This window comes from Boleophthalmus pectinirostris, unplaced genomic scaffold (genome assembly GCF_026225935.1).
Source record: "Boleophthalmus pectinirostris isolate CB_2022bp ecotype Guang Dong unplaced genomic scaffold, ASM2622593v1 HiC_scaffold_16, whole genome shotgun sequence".
Taxonomy (NCBI): Eukaryota; Metazoa; Chordata; class Actinopteri; order Gobiiformes; family Gobiidae; genus Boleophthalmus; species Boleophthalmus pectinirostris.
Window position 1 is genome coordinate 20,496,801 of NW_026571095.1, and position 20,211 is coordinate 20,517,011.

General features: G+C 37.4%; 2 protein-coding genes across 6 annotated transcripts in view; one reads left to right on the top strand and one right to left on the bottom strand.

The window, feature by feature from the left end:
• Nucleotides 1-1,050: 1,050 nt before the first annotated feature.
• On the bottom strand, nucleotides 1,051-14,656 carry abhd3 (abhydrolase domain containing 3, phospholipase). Its single transcript, XM_020936078.2, has 9 exons — nucleotides 14,393-14,656; nucleotides 13,270-13,433; nucleotides 11,282-11,464; nucleotides 9,309-9,354; nucleotides 5,765-5,877; nucleotides 3,974-4,147; nucleotides 3,031-3,079; nucleotides 2,782-2,947; nucleotides 1,051-1,871 (listed from the first exon to the last, which is right to left on the bottom strand). The coding sequence occupies exons 1-9, from the start codon at nucleotides 14,552-14,554 to the stop codon at nucleotides 1,690-1,692; spliced, it is 1,239 nt and encodes a 412-aa protein (XP_020791737.1). The 5' UTR covers nucleotides 14,555-14,656; the 3' UTR covers nucleotides 1,051-1,689.
• Nucleotides 14,657-16,987: 2,331 nt separating this feature from the next.
• mib1 (MIB E3 ubiquitin protein ligase 1) overlaps nucleotides 16,988-20,211 on the top strand; it is a 50,570-nt gene continuing 47,346 nt past the window's right edge. For all 5 annotated transcript variants that reach the window (XM_020935991.2, XM_055151731.1, XM_020935992.2 and 2 more), the window contains exons 1-2: nucleotides 16,988-17,809; nucleotides 18,255-18,426. In XM_020935991.2, the coding sequence (XP_020791650.2) occupies nucleotides 17,581-17,809; nucleotides 18,255-18,426 (401 nt within the window). In that variant the 5' untranslated portion in view covers nucleotides 16,988-17,580. The remainder of the gene's footprint in view (nucleotides 17,810-18,254; nucleotides 18,427-20,211) is intronic.

Below are 20,211 nucleotides of genomic sequence, written 5' to 3' on the forward strand. Positions count from 1 at the left end.
TAGGCCCAGTATTTACAGACATAATATGCAGATCAGAACATTTGCATTTTAAAAGTTTTACAACAATCTCCACCATAAAATTCTGACCTGTCCTCCAGCTCTATTTTAAACTTTTAAAAATTTACTCTTAAGAATGGAATTGTTTGGTCATCACATGACAGCCATTCTTCCCATGTCCTCATTGCCAACTCATTCATAGTTAGTTATTGGATCATTGTTGGCAAAAGTGATTCAGAAACAAGCATCTAGCAGAAAAGTTCAGAAGTTTAATGTGCCATATCTAAAGTAGTACTTTCCTTCCTACGACATCATATTTGTATGCCTTCATTCATGTTGTTAACCTGGCATCCTCAGACTTCACATACATAACTGATCACTGGCATTTTCACAAAGGAAACATCGTACAATAGAGTGCTACATCAATGAATTAGAATAAAATAGAAAAAGGCCATTCATTGTAGTTTTCCAATCCAAAGTGAAAGCTATATTGTTAAGAACTATTCCCAATATTTCATGCAAAGTACCACCTCAGACAATATTTGGCTTTCAAATGACTGTGGTTAAAGCCGATGCTAAAACAGGAATACTATAATCCAAACAGATCTAGGACTGAACTAGAACCAAAGCAGGACTAAACCAAGATTGAGATTTGTCCTTAGAGCAGGAAAATATTAGGACAGAGCCCATTTGAACCTGCAAAGAGCAAAACATCTGAGGCATTTGTATTGTTGTGGTTATGGCTTACCCAGTACTTGGGGAAAAACATATTAAATACCTTTTTTTAATATAAATTACTCTAGAACACTAAAAAGTCTACATCTACTGAATAAAATGAATTTCGCTTTTAGATTTCAACTACTTGAAATAAATTTAATTTAATTCTAACTGTTGATGTATGACTGCAAAAGATTTCTTCAGCATTTGGAAAATACTTTCATACATCAAACACATGAAGGAGTTAAACATGATTTATAAACAAAAACAGTGCAATTTCACATTCCCAAGTCATAAATTAATTTGTTACATTTAAAGACATTACATTTGGTGCATTTAAAAATGTGGAAAGGTGCAAACAATAAGACAAATGTTACTTAAATTAAACTACATAGGACAATAATGAACAAATGCATGAAGTGCATGAGGTACGATGGTTTTACAGTGCTTAAAAAAGTGCTCCTTTAATTGCACAAAATAGATTTGTACTAACCATTACAACTTTGGGCACAGATTCAGCTATACTTATTGAACTACTTTTTGGATAATGATTTGTCACAAAAAAGATCCAATTAAAAACATGGCAATGGGGGTTTTCTGTGTTTTTTATTTCATTTCTGTTATTGAGAGCACTGCAATGTGTGCCATTTTAATAAATACATAATCTTTGCTTAAGGGAAAAGAAAAATAGGACGGAATGATTGAGGAAAGTGGCAAAAGAAAGGTCAAAAGCAGTGGTGGTAGAAAGTCCAGTCAAAATACTGGAGGCCTTAGCAGAGATATTCTTTCAGCACAATGTGGTGATTAGATTGTGATGCATTATGGGATATGGTAAGGCGATATGAGAACAAGGTGGAATGAGGCTGAGGTGAAAGACAAGCAAAAAAAAACAGAACTCATAGAAATGCAATCTGACCTATAGAAATTGAATGTAAAAGTGTAAAAATAGGAATAAAACTAGAGGATGAGGTGATATCAGGAGAGGTCCTGGAGGCGGCTGCCCTGTTCGATGACTGCCTTGGCAAACTGTTTAAAAACTCGGTCCATGTAAGTGCTCTGCCGTGGCCACAGCCCCTCCAGGAATCCAATATGGCCACCGTGACAAGTGATGAGCATCGCCAGGTTTGGGTTCTGCTTCACTGCCTCCACCGGGATGGCTGCAGTAGAGGACATTGTATTTGTTACAAGCAAAATATTATAATACATATCTACTAGGGATGTAACAATATCCAAATCTCTTGGTACAATAATATCACAATATGCATATCACAGTACGATATTTATTGCGATATTTTGGAGAGGCTAATATAATTGTAGATAGGACACTTTTTTGCTTTTAAAATACCCTGACAAGATTTTGGTGTAAATTATTTCCGTCATATTCCCAAGAATTCAAGTAAAAACCATATTTCTTCATGTTGTCTTCTCTGAAATGAATCATGGGATATGTAGTTCGCGATGTTTATAAGCTGTTGCTGCTATAAAACAATGCATCATTTAAGCAAAGGAACTTGTAATTCGATATACTGTGACAGCCCACAATATTATTGTGAGACTTTTGATGATATTATATCACAATATTTCGGTTAATTTTACCTCCTTAATATCTACAACTACATTTACAGAGAAACCACCATATTGCTCAAAATTATTAAATTGATATTCCCTCAAAAATTAACATGAGAAGACCCCTTTCCCAGTCTTAAATGAACTTACGGGCAGTCAATCTGAAGTAGATAAATGTTGGATAAATCCTGTTTAATAGGGGAAACCCAGGCACAAGGAGAACATGCAAAATTGTGATTATACAGCTACAGCTATACAGTGATTATATGTCACTTAAGCTTTACTTTAAAAAAAAAATTCATTACATGATTTGATTACATTTCATTAAGTTAATCACATACTAGTGGAGAAATGATCTATTGGACAGCGTGAATGAAAATTAATAAGAGATTTCAGTGTTGTTTGGTCATGGTGTTGATAATTATGAATAATCATAAAATTTTGAGTTTCTTATTTGAACCGTCTAATGCTAACCTATATTTAATGTAATGTAGGACTTGCCATGACTGGGGGAGAAGACGTCATCAGCAGCATTGAGGCAAAGCAGTGGCACCTGCACTGACTTTAGCCTGTGGATCGGACTAGCATCTCGATAGTAATCGTCATTTGTGGGGTAACCGAACATTATGGACGTAAACCTCTCGTCAAATTCACGAATGGTCTTTGCCTGCAAAATAGATATTATTGTAATTGCACTTGTTTTTAGCTGTCCTTTAGTATACATTTTGCTAGTCTAAAAACAAGTCATACCTTCATTACGTGATCAATGTCGTAACACTTTTCAAGCACGGGTCTGTGTCTTGGGGGCAGATAAAAATAAAACTGTCATCATCAGCTGTCATGTAAAATGAGTTGTGTAAAATGAAGTCTATATAAATGCTGACAAGGCTGTGACAAAAATGAATGAGCGGTACAGCTAATACCCTAAAGGAATTCAGAAATAGAAGCACAAGTTTACAGAGGTCATGCTTTTAGGTGTGACTTCCCACACACTGGCTGTATAGGCCTATTATCTGTGTGTTCCATAGCGTTGGGAATTAAAACTGATGTTATCACAATTTTGTACGAAATATTTCACCTTTTGAATACTAATGTAATGTGCTAAAATGGCTTCTATAACAGAAATGTACTTTAACTGAAACCTATGAATAAAATGTACACTATTAACATTATATCAAAGAGTGAACATGAATTAAAAATTAGGCAAACCAGTCCAACCAGCCACAGGGCAATGCCAAAAATGCACATTAAAGAGCCCATATTACACTATTTTCTCATCTATGTTATAATGTTGTTTCCTCATCAAAAACATACCTTAAAAATATAAAATAATACTTAGTCTGTACTATACTATCTATACTGAACTAAAAGTTAAAGGTAGCTGTTAACTAAAAAAATACCATGTACATCACAAAACAGAGCATTTTGAGCTTTGGAGATGTAGAGAGCCTAATAATAAAAGGTTACTCAAACATGCGTGAATGAAACAAAACACAACAACGTAACAGCATTATAACTTGGCTTACACCTCACAAGAGTCAGTTTTGCGTAATGTAGGCCATTTAAGCACAAATTTAATCATTACCTGAAAAATAGTACTTCTTTAAGCTATACTGACAAACTAACAACACAAATTTTAGTTGCCAGCATGATGTTAAGCTTTGTGCATGTCTGTATGTATGTTGTAGCTGACCTGTGCACAGAGGCCTGTAGGCAGCTGGTGAGGTAGGAGTTGAAGAGGAATCGATCCAGAGGTTTTTCCAGAGAGGCAGTGCACTCAAACACATCCCAGCCCGCGGAGAAGACAACACCCCCTTTCAGACATGTTTCACGACCCTTACGACCAAGGTAGTTCGCCAGCATCATCCTAAAAGCAGAGAGAAATGGAGTGGGGGTGGGGGGGTATTTTACATCTGTTAATCCCTTAGTCGTCAAGGTAGGATCCATAGTAAAAGAAATTTAGCTAAAAACCAAGAGTAAATATAGTGTTTTGACTCTGGTAAATTAAAATTAAAAACCCACGTCTGAATGCTAAACTCATTCTGCTTTATGATTCATACAAGACAGTGTTCAAAAATAAAACACAAGTGCACTCCACTCCTGCAGTGCTTAGTTTGTTCCCTTGGACTATTTGCACAAAGAGGACGAGAAAACTGTTGGACAAGAACAGCTGGTTCCACTACTGGGTTCAATGTCTTAGAGTGTACAATTGATGCTATCTGCTAAATTATTAACAAATTAGAAGTTTTATTCAAATCACAACATAATGACTTCCTTTTTGGTTTTCTCTAAATACAGCCACTGATTTGCTACTTATGTGCCGCCTGGCACGGAGAAATGTAGCCTCGCGCTTAAGAGAGTGGAAGACTTAAATGGAAACCACTTCAGTAATAGTATATCATGTCAAATTTAAATATTATTCCCTCTAATGATTAGCTGTAAATTATAAATTGCTTACAAATAAGTAATGAAATATTTACTGTATCTCAATTGTAAGAAAAAACACAAAAGCTGAAAATGATAGACTGTAGAGCAGGCATGTCCAAACTATGGCCCGGGGGCCAAATGCGGCCCTCAGACGTCTAGGTAAATTGGCCCAAATTACCTTGCATTAATTAAAAAATATTTTTTTACTGCAAGTTTTTTGAAAATCTTCCTTGATAAAGCCAATATTGAATATTTAGTGTGTGGTTTTAAGGATCTTAGCATGAATAAATACCGATGGCTCATTCTAATGTGTTAAACCTGCACATATTTCAATTATTCACTGTACTGAGCATCAGTCTACGGCCCTCGATCAGCCCTCTGCTTTGTCTGTGTTTAGATATGTGGCCCTTGATGAAAAAAGTTTGGACACCCTTGCTGTAGAGTGTCTAGAATGTTCTCTTGAGGGTTCAAAACCTGTTAAACTTGTAACAAACCTCAACAGACATATTCTGAAATGCATGGAATTCTTAAGCAGCTGTTTTCCTTTCTTCTAGGTATGACCAAACTGCACACTGTATTCTGAATAGTAATGGAATTGTATAATAGAACTATGGAAAATTCTTGATACTTGATACCAATTTTGATACAGTGATAATAAAATACATGCTTTTAGACAACAGAATGTCATTTTCAACATAAAACATAGGGGTGCAATAATATTATAATAACTATTGATACTAGTTCCGACATACTAGTACATCAGACCATTCTAAAATTAGGAAACACTGTCCTATTTATGTGATTTTTTTTCTTTCATAATAGATACCACCTCAGTGCAGTACCAATTTTCAGTACTATGTTAGTGTAGATTATTATCTCTTAATCTTTTTTTGGCCCACACTAATTCTAAATCTTGATTTCCGCTGTTACAAGTTCCCTCGAATGGTTCATCTCTAATACAAGGTCATAGACTTGTGGTGTCTTGAAGAGCGTAATGTGTGTGAGGTATCTGATGTGATGATGGTGAAAGTCATATGGACGAGTGAGGCTTGATTACCCGCCCATGGACACTCCAGCCGCCATGAGAGGAGCAGCTGCGTAACTCTTCTGGATGTGTTCAATAACAGTCTCCAAGTCCTCTGTGTTAGCAGCGCAGTATGTCCTCGGTGTCTGACAGGAAAGACAAATACAAAACAGGTTAAAATTATAAATTTGTTAATAGATCAACTTATGGTAGCATTTGTATTCTTTATGTTTTTGAATCTTTTTTATACTGATTATTGTTTTAAGTTTGTGTTTTACAAATTTTTCACAAAAATTTCACAATAAGCAAAATAGCAGGAAATGTGCTTTCATTGTAAAACGTGCGATAGAAATAAATGGGATTGGATATTGACCAAATGACATGTACAATTACATCTACCTTTCCCAATAATAAAAAAAATAAAGTATTTAATGTTAACTGTGAAATATTCATGTATTTAGACTGTAATGAGCTGCAGCGCCTTTTATTAAATAATATTTTCTCCACAATGTAAACATGTAAAAATTTACAGGTTTTCAATGTGATATATTTTTAATAAGAAAGTTTACATTATACACCTTTAAAAATTGAATACTTTTTTTAAATAATTAGCAAGAGGATTAAGAATCTTAATTACACTATAGATGTATGGATTGTGCATGAAGCTGACTATGGGCGAATGCACAGCTAATAGTCTTTCTCTCTTTAAAGAAAATCAATACATTTGATTTTGCTGATGCTGTATTTAAAAGGCAACAGAAACAAGCCTTTTAGTTTGACATTACAACGAACATCATTGTAACATAATCCAAGATTTTTACAATAATGACTCAATTATACATCTGAATAAGTTAATCAGTGAACAGCAATTCAGAAAAAACAAGAAACTATGGTTACTTAAAAACATGAATGAAACAGTTCAAACCCCAGTCAAACTCAGGTGAAAACTTGAATTGAGCCAGGTTTAGGATAGATCTAAACAGGACTAACCATGCATTCAGGATTAAACCACAGCTATCCCTAACAAACATACATAAGACTAGGACTAAAGAAGAAGCATTTGAAAGCTAAGGACCATTAAGTCACTGAGACACTGAGAATGCACTGTAGTGAACAAAATAATAATTTAACATTTTGTTAAGACAAATTCTCAGCATTCTGCTCACTTCCTGCTTTTCAATGGCCTTCATTAAAATTCAAGCTTGTGAGCTCCACTATTCTCTGGAGGCTACACTGGGACATCTGCACACAGTTTATCTAATTAATCTACAGCACTGAAAAGACCTAATATTTAGACAATGTAAGCTTTCTATATAGCAGTCTGTTGTAAGTAATGCATTGCTTTGTACAGTGTATCTGGGGCACTAGCGTAAAGGGAGGTAGAGGGCATCCTTCACACTGCGGGTCATTTAGATGCACTGGCCTACTTAGACAACAGGCAGTTCACATTTAATAGCCATACAAAACCATTCAGAGCAATGCATAGAAAAACAGAATACACAAGCCATCATGTGATAAAGGGCCAATTAGGACTGCAACAACGAATCAGAATAATGTGACTAATTGACTAGTAAAATAATAATTGATTATTTTAATAATCATTAATTAGTCATCTGGACTCTATAATAACTCTAAAACACATGGCACATGTACATAACAAAACAACCCACAAATAAACAAAAAAACACAAAAAATTATCAATTGTTGCAGCACTAGTGCCAAGGTTGCTATGGTAAACATGTAGAATTCAAACCCAGCAACATTAGAGTTGTGCGTCCTTATTTTCAATGGTTGAACTTAGACAAAGATGGAAACAGTTCACACAGACCAGCCTTTGAGTAAGATATTCAAAGGACTTATGAGTTAAGGCACTGTACTGCACTGTCACGGAGCAGCACAGTGTAAAAGATGGAAGACAGAATCTTAGAATGATGAGAAAATGAGAATGAACACAAATTTTAATTTGAGTTTATTTCAAAGTGAGTATTGGTCCAAGGATAAGAAGATTGCCATGTAGATTGAAAAAACAAAAACAAAACAAGAATCTTTAAACCACTCTTACTCTAAATAAAATAAACTAAATATCTTCTAAAATATAATTTCCACATTTTATGCATAATAAACTTTATTTATCTGATTACTTGGGCAATCAGTTAAAGCTTGGGAACTCTTATACAGGTGTACATTTCTTTATTCCTAGAGTGTACAGAGTATAAATTGTGGAAGCAGCAATTACAAAATTTGATTGCAGCTGTCTGCATCTATTCATCCAAGCAATTTATTGATCACAAACTTCACTTGTCTGAAATGTTGCAAGATTATGTATCTGCTGTCTGTCAAAGCATGAACCTACACACTTTATGCATGTGAATACGAGCGATGTGCCAGCAGGCTTGTGAAAGCTTAGAACTACCTCCTCTCATACTTTAATTTTAAAACTCCTTCTATACATAGGTTTCAGAATGATGAAAAATTGGGACCACCAATTTAAAACAAAATATTATCTTTTATTTATTTAGTTAATGAGACAGGGACAGCGCACAATTTTTACATTAACCTTAACAGGAGAAATGCATTGTACCAGGCTGTAGCACCAGTGCTAATTTCCACCTGTAGGTTCATTGATTGATTGTATTTAACTGACCTTAGCTATCAGCTGTTCTTCCTGAAGACCTATGTAGCATGTTTTGGGTTGATGGGGGAATCCATCCAAACACGGGGAGAAACATGCAAACTCCACCCAGGGATCAAACCAGGAACCTTCTTGTTGTGAGGCACCACGTCGCTAATATAAAAAAGTCATCAAAAACTGTACGGTCTATAGGTGGGACTTGGCAGAGGTCCATGTTATGTAGAGTGATTTTAGTTTTAACTTTGTGATTTTAGTTTAAATTTTTCTTTCTTTTTTGGTGTATTTCAATACAGCATTCTTCGATTCATGACATAGCTTCTAAGTCTGTCTGAATCTTTTGCAAGTACAGTGATACAGTTTAGGATATCTCTGTGACATCTCAGAAGAAAGCGGGGGGTGCTTTTGTTGGCTAAATATACCAGAGAGTGACCGAGTGCAAGGGAACAGATTAGGCCAGGTGTCAGAACAGCATGTGCTCCACAAGGTCATATTCCTTTGGTTCGGCATTAAAATACTGGATCTGCCTGAAACTTAATCCCCGCTGGGTAACAACAGAGTCTGGCCCTGGGTCTGACCCAAACACGTGCGCTGGTATGAACACATTAATACAGTGCACTAATATGGGTCTTATGAGGGAACATGACACTCTTCATTTGAGTCATTTATTTGACTAGTTTGGAATTTTTTAATTTATAGGTCTGGATTTTTAAATTTGTTTCATGGTATTTCTGGGAGCATTCACACTTGCCCTGATTGGTTTCAATTTATTTCTGTCAAAATTATCTGTCTTTAAACTTCTTGAAATATTGCAACCTGTCATACTGACAAGACAAAAACAATAAACAAATACTAGTACTCAAAAAGAATTAACATTCTGAATGCAGGCGATTTTAAGTTTTGTAGTTGGAGTTTGATGGTGAATCCATAAAAAAAAAAAGTTCTTACCAGCAGAGTCTCTCCACACACGCCTCTGTTGTTGAATACCACACATCTGAAACACAATTAAACAATGGTTTTGACTAAAACTAAGCCTCCAAGAAATGCGTTACTGTTTTTACAGTTTCTTCATTTGAAGATTGTGCTCTTTGATATTTATAATAAAAATACAGAAAGCAGATCCCTTGCCTGGGAATGCATTTTTTATACAAATTGATATCTGTCTGGTCCCAAAAACTCCCACTGCGTCTCATGCCCGACAAAACATGATTGTGCAGTCAGGTTTGTCTTTTTTCAGTGATGCATATGATAAATATCTCACTTCAGTTTAACAGAGTTTAGGGCTACAGTCATTGATCCTGCAGAAATCTACAATGTTTTATGGTCCCCTGTGATGTTTTTCCTATGCATGTCCCTGATTTGCTAATTCATCTGTCAATCACACCTATTTGAAAACTGGGAGAGTCACTGGTGACCAGACTCACACCTCCGTAAACTATTGAAGAAGTGTATATTGTGGATCCCAGGCAAACTGTCCCCATCTGCTGGAGCGATGTCATCCTCTGAATGCAACCAAATACATAACATACTACATAACTGTTACACTTTTATATATCTCCATTACCACCCACACCCATATACAGGCACATTCTCCCCAGTCATCTCTGATCTGCAGTGTAACTAAGCAAACTGTCCCAGCCGAGTAAGCACAAGGGGGGTTGAGGGGGCAGTGGAGGGGTACTGCTTTGCACACATTGCAGCATCAACTGGAAGCTGGTATGGTCTAAGCTGCAAAGCCTGTACCAGGATAAGCTCTAATTCATTAAGCTACACACACAGACAGACACTAGCAAGCAGGGGTGAGGGGTAGCAAGATGGAAGATGCTGTTTGGCTGTTTTTTAATTTATTTATTTATTTATTTTTTTTTTACAAAATCTGTGTGATAGAATGAGTGCGAAGAGTGAAGGGATGGCCTGTTGGAGAAAAGAGAAACTGTGGAGAAAGTGCTTTTGTCTGCAAATGTGTGTGCTTTGTTTGGCTCTTTACTAAAGCAGCCCCTGACATAGAGCTTAGATGTCCACTTTATAATGCAGTTCACCTCAACTGATCCCAAACCAGAACAACAATCCAGCTAATTGTTTTTTTGTAATATATAGTCTTACAATTTGTCTTTCAATATGCAAGTGCAATGTGTAATAGGATGCTAAGAGCTGCATGCACCAAATAGTGTTTCTGACCTAAGCTTTTTATCTATAGGGTCAAGTAGATTTAAGGGGATTTTCAATGGATATAAATGCAGCACTTGCTCTGCTGTGTCTGTGGTCCAAATGTTTAAAAATAAATTTTGGTGGCATATTAAGATTTTATTGGGATGAGATCAAATAATTGTATTGTTTATTTTTCTTGAAAAATGTTAAGACCAGGGACTTATCAGCAAAGGATCAAATTGTGTGTGAACCCAGAAAGCTGCCTTTTTAAAAAATCAAGCAGAATTTAAAGGGGTATTGCACTTTTGAACAATATTTGCATCTTTATAAATCATCATGATGCTGTTTTTATTTTCTAAATTGCTTGATGTTTTTAGCATTGCACTTACTATATTATAAGGGCCTGAACCATAGACTGTATGAAGAAGAGGACTATGGGAGTGTGACGTTTGGCTCCAGTCAAATGAAGCTCACAATGCTAGTGGTTATAGGGCTGAATTTGGAGCCAAGCTCCATATTAGGAATAGAAATTTATTTACAGACAAAATAGCGAAATAAAAACACCAGGATGTAGTTCGGAGGCGGAAACACCCCCACGAACACTTCCTGTTTGGAGTGCATCGGTTAGCAGGTTAGCTATGTCCATTTATATATACAGTCTTTGGCGTGAACCTGATCATATTTGACAGTATTGTAGAGCAGGAAACTGAAGCATTATATTATGTAGTGTTTTAGGGCTCTTTATATAGAGGCCTGAGTCTGGGGGTATGCACCTGTATCCGAGCTCGCGGCTCTGCTGGACCATGTGCAGGATGTAGGACTCTCGGCTGGTGCCCGTGAGGCCAGGCAGGAGCAGGACAGTGGGTCGACAGGACGGGTTGGGGTGCGAGGAGCTGTCGTCATTGTCAAACCAATCCAATGAGATCTGTCCTCCATCTGCTGCTTTAATAAGCTCACTGCAGAGACAGGAAGACATGCAACACACAGGTCAAGAGCAGGCCATTACCTCTCTGTCATATAACCATGTAATTTAGATCAGCATCATATACAGAAATAAAGCTAAAACATCAAAGCTAGTAACTCCTTGAAAATGAAAAACTGATGCAAAATACAATGTTTGTTAATAGATTACATGAATTAAGGCAATACATTTAGGTTACGACAGCTACATAATACACAGTCAATTTACTTTAAATGTCCACAGGTTATTGTTAAAATAAAGTATACATTATATTAAAGATGTTTTTCTCATTGAATGCCATTGAATTGACTGCAGTGCAGTCTCTTGATATTGAGTTAAGGTTTCCATCAGGGCTTCTTAACTAGAATATAAGCAGATATTCTGTTTTTAAACTAATGCTAGAATTGGTATTCATCCATAGATAATTTAGTTCGAACACGGCTGGAGCAAGTTGACAGAGTAACGGACCAGTTATAGTTACTGATGACATACTAGCAATAAACAAATTAGTTATTTTTGATGACACATTCTGTAAATAATAAGTATTTCATTCTTATTTTCTGGCACTTCTGTGTCATTGCCAGTGGGGGAGTTAGCTTCACTGTGAGTCCAGTTCTCTTTGACATTCTCTAGCATCCGTTTTTATCTGAGTGCTTAGCAACAAGCCCAAACAGATAAGAAGCACAATGCACTAGAGGATTGTAACAGGCAATTGGTTTTTTTGGCTGCATCCTTTGCTTTTGGCAGATGAGGTCATTCAGTCCCACTGCTGCTGCTGCTGCATTACAAACCCACACATGCCCACACTATAAGAGTAGAGACAAGTAGGACTGCTTCCCGCCTGAAATTACAGAACCAAAGTGAAATATACACCTGGGGTTAAAGTCGACAAAGGCCTGTCCCAAATGACTAGGCTCAAGGTGGACAGGGGAGCGGCGGTAATCCTCCGCTCGGACAATGACATGAGTGGAATTACACCTGGACTGCCCGCTACAACAAATAGGACAGTTTTCACACAGCTCGTCCTTGTGTCAACCTTGGGTAACTTCATTACAGGGGGGAGGTCCAGTGTTCCTGCAGGAAATGTGATAATAACTTTATAAAATGTGACCATCACTCTTTCCATATTGTGAGATAGATGCTGCCCCTGTGCATTATGGGAATATGTGTCCCCTTGACTGAGGAGACAGGAGATAAATGTACTTGAGAGGGACAAATAATGATACTAATATGACACAACTCATGTTAAAGTGCCATAATATAAGTGGATATTATGTATATATTTTAACTGGAACTTAGTCAATAGATACAACACGATTATAAACCAACCAGCGAGTTACAGTATGCACCAGGTAATAAATGGCAATACATAATTATGACTGTAGCTTGCAGCATCAGAATTGTCATTATCATAATTATGTATCATTATAAATATAAATAGCAGCTCTCTCCTGGTTTTGTAATATCAGTATACTGTATACTGAGTACACAAGCTCTGCAATGGAAATCAATCAGGGTTGTCAAGACTATACAAAAGATCCAGTTAAGACTATACAATAGATCCCTTTATATTTTCCTTTTAAGTGCTGACTAAGCAAAGATTTCACTAAGATTTCACTACAGTTGTGAAAGAATTAAGAAACATGCAGCGGTACTTAGCGAACACACACTTTTTCTTGATGTTAAATCCCCTTTGTCACGTGTCCTGACCTACTCTATTTCAATATTATAATTCAAATAGTGGAATGCAATATTTACAGTTACAATCTCTACAAGAAATAGTACAACTTATAAACTTACTTTCTATAGACAACTCCAGGTTTGGCTGTAACGAACGGTCTTAACAAGGTCTGAATTCGGCTCTCCCAGCACCAGAACGTCGGGTAGTAGGTCTCAGACACAACAGGACAATGATCCCTCAAGAATTGGTAGAACTTTTTACCCCCTGAGATGAGCTGCGGCTTCTGTAAAATACAAAGAGCTTGTAGATTACATTACATTCCACTCCAGTCTGGCATATAGTGATGATGTAGCATATTACTTTACTCACACTAGCACGCTATATCTTTTATTCATAGTTAACACATTATAATGGATGATTTATTGGGTCACACTTAAATGCTGTTATAATGCTGAGAAAGAAATAGAGCAGCCAGGTATAGCTGACAAATAAGATCATTACTATGTCTGACTTATAGACCACTGTCATTCAGGATGAAAAAATAGAGGCTTAACAACACATGTGCAGTTATAGACCTTGACCCCGCTACGGGGTAATGACACGTGCAAGTTTGGAACTGGACTTTTATGACCCGACAATTACACGTTTATACAAAAGGGCAAAGTTTCAATTCAGTAACATCACGCCGATTGATTAGGTAAATGGTCACTTTATTTTTAGTTACATGTTGCGATAGGGGTGGAATAAATCTGATTATGATATTTTGAGATTTCTTATCTATAAACAGCCATAGTACTAGTCCAAGCATAATAACACTGTAATAACAGTGCCTTTAGCGAAGGATGTCCAGTGTTGTATTGCATAAGACACCGGTATGTAATGCTAGCTTAGCCAATGCCGATAAGTGACCATATTCGAGCAAATGACCTTAAGGCACTACGATTACTTCAGGGAAAATACGCAAAAACGCCCGCGTGCATCTACCTATTTAGTAGATTTTAGCATTTAATTTACTGTAAAAATGTCTCTTTCAAGCGTGGCATCATCAGACATGTGCAGATGAGCGTTAGCACCGGTGTAGACCGATGCAACCTCACCATCAGTACAGTGACTGCACCATTGTATCACCGCTCAATAACAGCGGGAACAGCATTTCTCTCTATAATGTAACCTATAACAACTATCAAATCTGCGCAAACTTTTACTAAAACTGTTAAAATACGACAATACGCAGGCATTTACCTTTGCTACTGATAGTAAATAGTAGCAGGTGTACGCAGCACTAAACCCCAGCACCAGGGAGAATCCTATACCGGAGTCGAAGAGTCCAACTTTCACTTGATTCTCCACATAATGTGACAGGTCCCGAGTCAAAATGTTGAAATTGAACTCCGGCGAGATCATTGCAATGTCCCTGTTTCCCTCCGCTCAGAAGGACAGGCAGCTCGATGGGTCTCTGCAGTGCGAGACTGAAATGAAGGAGACAGTCAAGGGGAGCAGCCGCGGAGAGCAAAGGAAGAGGAGGCTGAGCGCAGCGCGGACACACGGTGGCGCTGTTTCACCACACATACACACATACACATAGGCCTCTAGTAGAACGACGAGAGGGCGCCGCTTTGTGGTAACACATGCGATGCACGGCGACAGGACAGACAGGTAATCTGATTAAAATGGTCCACTATTATCTAAAATAGAGGGAGCTTAACATAAGCGTATTTATTTTACTAGGCTCGGCTGCTGATTGGAATCAAGATTGTATTGTGTTGAAGGCGGCAAGCAGACAGGTGACATAGTATATGTTTTTGTACAGTCCGTGGTGACTAGGATACTTTTTAGGCCTATGTCAGTGTTTTTCAAACGTCTGTTTCAGTTGGGGCAGACTTTGTTGGAAGAACAAACAAACAAACAAACAAAAAAAAAAACCAACCAAACAAACAAAACAAAAAAAAAAAAAAAAAAAAAAAAAAAAACACAACAAAACAAAACAAAAAAAAAACCCCAAAACAGCGTCACACCTACTTTTTAAAAAAATCTGATCTTTAATGTGGTGCATAATGTGGCCAATAATGTCCATGTCACTATCTGGCCCTTTACATTTCGTGAGTCGTAATTATTTTTGCTTTCTTTTTTGATGCTGAAGGACAACTCATAATGGTATATTATTCAGTTAGATTCATGTATGAAATATTAACTCAAATTCAATATTTTTTCAAGGCACAGCTGGAAATACCTCAAGGCATAGTGTTCCGCCTAGTCAAACGTGAACAGTAGACCAGTCAGTTATATTTAGGCTACTACTGAGGCTCTGATGTAATTTAGGTACAATAGGTACAACAGAGAAACAATACAGAGAATTTGAGAATTCAAAAAGTTATCCCTCTTTATCCCAGTAGGTGGAGTTAAGGAAAATGATAAGCACTTTTCTCCAGAGCCTAACAGCAAGGGTAGGGTACTGTGTATGTGCGAAGACTCAGATGACAAAGAAACTGAAGAAAATCTCTGCACAGCCAAAGGAGAGAAAAATCAAGGAAAAAAAAGAACAAACCAGCAAAAAACATCTGATTCAGGAACCACCACGATAAGAAGGAAGAACACCATTGGGCTGGAGTTGGCTAGAAGGAACCATGAAAACACAGGGCGGACCACTTGAGATCTGAAAATTATTGGATATCTGAGTCAAAACATCGGTTCAGTCTATATCATGGTTGGACATATACATTTATGTAATAAGACTATTTACTGGTCATAGTGGGCCCAGAGAGTCTCATGATGTTTGAACTTGTATCTATTGAATGCTATTCTGTAGTTACATGAGAGATAAAAACAGTTACATAACACATTTGGATCAGTTTTGTTCTAGTTTATTTTTGTTTAAAGGAATAAATTCTGTTTTCAGTCTCAGCACTTGTATCAGTTGGTATTGGGTATTGGCTGATACTTAACGCTAATATCAAAATCAGTATTGGAAATGAAAACGCTGTGTCAATGAGTCCCTAATGTGTGCATATTGAGTTATTTAAGTATGTTAAATAATTAAAATGTATATTTTGTATGTGTTTATTTACATTTAATAATGAAAAATGAAAATACTTTTTTCACATATGCAAAGATGCAGATGATTTGTAATATTTATCAATTACACAACAGCCATTGTGTGTGTCTTGACTCACAAATTTTTTTTAACATTACATTGTAATGTAATAATTCACATGTTATATCAGAAAAGGCTTTTTAGCCCATGTGTTTAGCCTATGTTAACCAGAGGCATAACCCTAATTATTTTATGGCAGCTTCCCTAGAGGCACTTTCCCAGGAGACACTATAACAGTTTTAGCTCACCAACAGGTGATTACTTTTACCTAATTTAATTAAACTATTGTTATTCTATTTATTTATGTATTTATTTATTTTTGATGGCCATACAAATAACTTGCTGCATCTGTATTTATTTACTTTTTTCTTTGCACATTATAACATAATAATGTAAAACATATTTATGTATTTATTGTTGAGGTTTAAAGTGAGGAAAATACATCAATATATGGCCACTGTAAGTATACTAACTGTATTTCTGTTATACCTCAATTTTGATATCACTTGCTGATGCTCAAAGTTTTCCAATTTGTGAGATCACAAACACTGAACTTGTGTATCAGTTGTCTGTGTAGGACCAGAGTTAACTGCGGTTAAACTGACTTAAAATGTGGTTAACATATTGTGAGTTGGTCAAAGCTTTAAACACTTTAAAGTTTTGGTCCATGGTTTTGATCAGGTGTTGATGCGCTTGCAGTGGGCCTGGGCCTGCAGGGCGCATGCGCAGTGGAGAGGTTCGTGCTGTTTTGCTCTGCCGCTCGTCTTCGGGCTTTGGGGCTTTGTCGTTCAGCTCTGGAGCTAGTTGTTGCTTCTGGGTCTGACGATTATTTACAACAATGGCGACGCGTTTATCCTGAGCTAGCTCCAGAAAACCACCCCTGGGTAACATACGGACAACCGGGTGGACTTAACTCAATCTCAACAAGCAACAACTGCATCCGGAAGATTTTTTTATTTCAGCAAAAGAGGTGCATCTGCTAACTGTGCTGTAGTTAGCTAACACATCGACTCGCTAGCCTGCTGCTAAGTTGAAGAGGAGAAGAGCATACTACCGAGTTGACTCCTCACAAAATATGGAAATTGTGCTTCGTACTTAGGTTTTTCCTTCACTGCGAGCCGCGGAGACGCACTAGCAGCGTGATCGTGGACTCACTTTTAGAGACTCCCACAGCCGTGTAGGTAGCGGACCAGGCTACTTTGCTAACAGGCTAATCCAGTGGATTGTTTGATTTCTCTGTGGACTTGAGTCTGTACAAGTGTTCAAGGCGCAACAGTAGCTGGCTAGCACGCAACTCTAGCCTGCTGAATTTCTGTGGCATTGCGATACACTTTCGTAAATGACCACGGGTAGGAACAACCGAGCGATGATGGAAGGAGTTGGAGCCAGAGTGGTGCGTGGACCTGACTGGAAGTGGGGCAAACAGGACGGAGGAGAGGGGCATGTGGGCACCGTGAGGAGCTTTGAGAGTCCCGAGGAGGTGGTCGTGGTTTGGGACAACGGAACAGCTGCTAACTACCGCTGCTCTGGAGCGTACGACGTGAGGATACTGGACAGTGCTCCTACAGGTAACATGCTCACCTGATGCGCCATCTCTTGGACAAGTTCCTTTGGATGCAAAGAAGTAGCTAGCAAATAAGTGCACGTGTTACTCAGTTATTTACATGAATACACTTACTGTTTTGCTTAGTGTTAAAGATTTAGATGATGAAGATGAATGGTCTGTTTTAATGTTTACTATTTTATCATGATGGCAATAAAGGACAACAATTTTCAGTACTGCTTCCCTTTATCAGTGGCATTAATTGGGATAATGGTTTTTCAATTTCTTTCAAATTCGGTGTAATTTAGACATGCAGTGCATCATGAACAATGCCTAAAAGTTTTAATGCAAGCTATTGACTTAATTTTGTCTTTGATGTCAACAGATATTTTTAAAAGGAATTTCTTTCAGTGCTATCACACAGTAAAATCTGACTTGACTAAACTTACATAACTCCACTCCCTTTGTAGGTATCAAGCATGACGGAACTATGTGTGACACCTGCCGTCAACAGCCCATCATTGGTATTCGCTGGAAATGTGCCGAATGCACCAATTACGACCTCTGCACTACATGTTACCATGGAGACAAGCATCACCTTCGACATCGCTTCTACAGGATCACCACCCCGGGCAGTGAGAGGTACGCCTGTACATTAGCTTTAGATTTCACTTGGGTACCAGTTTAACAAGTCCATGTTGATTTGGTTTTATTTCTGTGATAAATTTGGCAGCCGTATTTTGTGAGCCTCAGATTGAACGTATCTCTCGCAGCCAGCCTCAGTTGCCAAGCAACACTTCGGCCTTGTTACAGTCTGTGTTGTTTAGGATCTGTCACAAAACTGACCATCAAAACCATTTTGAAATTGTTCCCAGAGATAATTTCTTTTGTATAAATTAGTATTGTTTTATCCTGTCTAATCCTCTCATCACAGACAGTGCACATCTCAGCCTTACCAGGGAGTCATTTAATGTGACATTTTTTGTGTGTGTCACAACAAAGTTTGTAATTATAGATTTTACCTTATTATGTTCAGAAGGGTATTTTCCCATGCATGCCATGTCAAAATTCAGACCTAAAAATGTCCTGTAAATGGTTGTAAAAATCCTAAATCTCTCTTGACCTAGAGTCTGGTGTTCCCTTGGTTATGATGCTGATGATATTTGAAAGTCTGATTGAGCACACCCCAGACTAGTGACTGAACACATGGCCTAACAGCTGGCAGCCTTTTCATCTGACTATGACTTTATTTCCCTCGGAGACAGACGTGCATACAGAACAATGGGTGTTGATGGTCTCCAGTGCACACCGCCCTGACACTGTGGTGAAGAGCTTTGTTACACCACATTAAAGTCTTTTACTAAATGCTGAGGGGGTGTGGTTTGAACCATAAGTGTTGGCGTTAGCTAGACTGACACTGTTCAGCTGGTACACATCAAAGCACAATGTTCTTAAGAAGTTATAGGTGAAGTTATGGCCTTGCAAAGGTTAATGCTGCTTTTTTATGTGTTTTACATTAACGGCTTTTTAACATGTGAATTTTATGGTTTTCTCACCTCAACTGAAATGTGATTGGCAACTTTGTGTTAATTCCTTCCTAAATTCTTGTTGCATGCATGACAACATATATGTTTGGAGTCTGGGCTACTTTTACAAAATGAAAATGATAAAGAGTTACTTTTGTTACTTTTATTAACAGTGGCAAGACACTGAGTCAATATAACAGTGATCGCAATACGGTACCCTTAGATGCTTATTAAACGTAAACCATTATCCTTTCAGTAGTGCACTTTTTGGCACCTTAAGTCTGTGTTTAACTATGTAATATGTATATGTATTTAAGTTATTCACTATAAAGTCCAAAAGTCCTAAATACTTTGAGGAGCTACATAAAGGGATGGAGAGCTACAGGTACAGGAATCCCTGAGTTAGAGCTAGTGGTCCAAAAAGTCTTAAACATTTTATTACAAGTATTATGCCTTGATTCAAGTTGATTATGCAACACTTAAATTGGATTTAAATTAAAATCCACTGCAGTTTTTATAGCCGACTATATTTCAAAATGTCATGCTGCTACACTGTATTTTAATTTTACTTACCAGACACACAAACTACAAAGTGCAGGCCCCAAACCCAAATTATCTGCTCTGAAACAGTCTATCTCATTTTGTGGCTGGTCAGTTGAGTGTACACCATAATTACAGAACTGTAGGTCTGTGGGAAGGAAGTCACTTAACTTCACACACTTGTTTAGTCTGCCCTAAAATTGAATGAGGAAAAATAAGTGTTGTGATTAGTGCTTTGCTTATTGTTATTGCAAGTAATACAACTTCACTTTCTATAATACTCTTGTATTAGACCCAGGTAATTGATTCAGTTTTAATCAAGACCAAGATTCAGCCATATGATAGGGTTTTTTGTTTAATT

Coding starts and splice junctions, on each gene's coding strand:
- abhd3 (XM_020936078.2), bottom strand. CDS start 14,554: ATGATCTCGCCGGAGTTCAATTTCAACATTTTGACTCGGGACCTGTCA. Junction 5,878..9,308: donor TGTGTGGAGAGACTCTGCTG/GTAAGAACTTTT, acceptor CTTTCCTGTCAG/ACACCGAGGACATACTGCGC. Junction 1,872..2,781: donor CGTCTTCTCCCCCAGTCATG/GCAAGTCCTACA, acceptor CCTCTACTGCAG/CCATCCCGGTGGAGGCAGTG.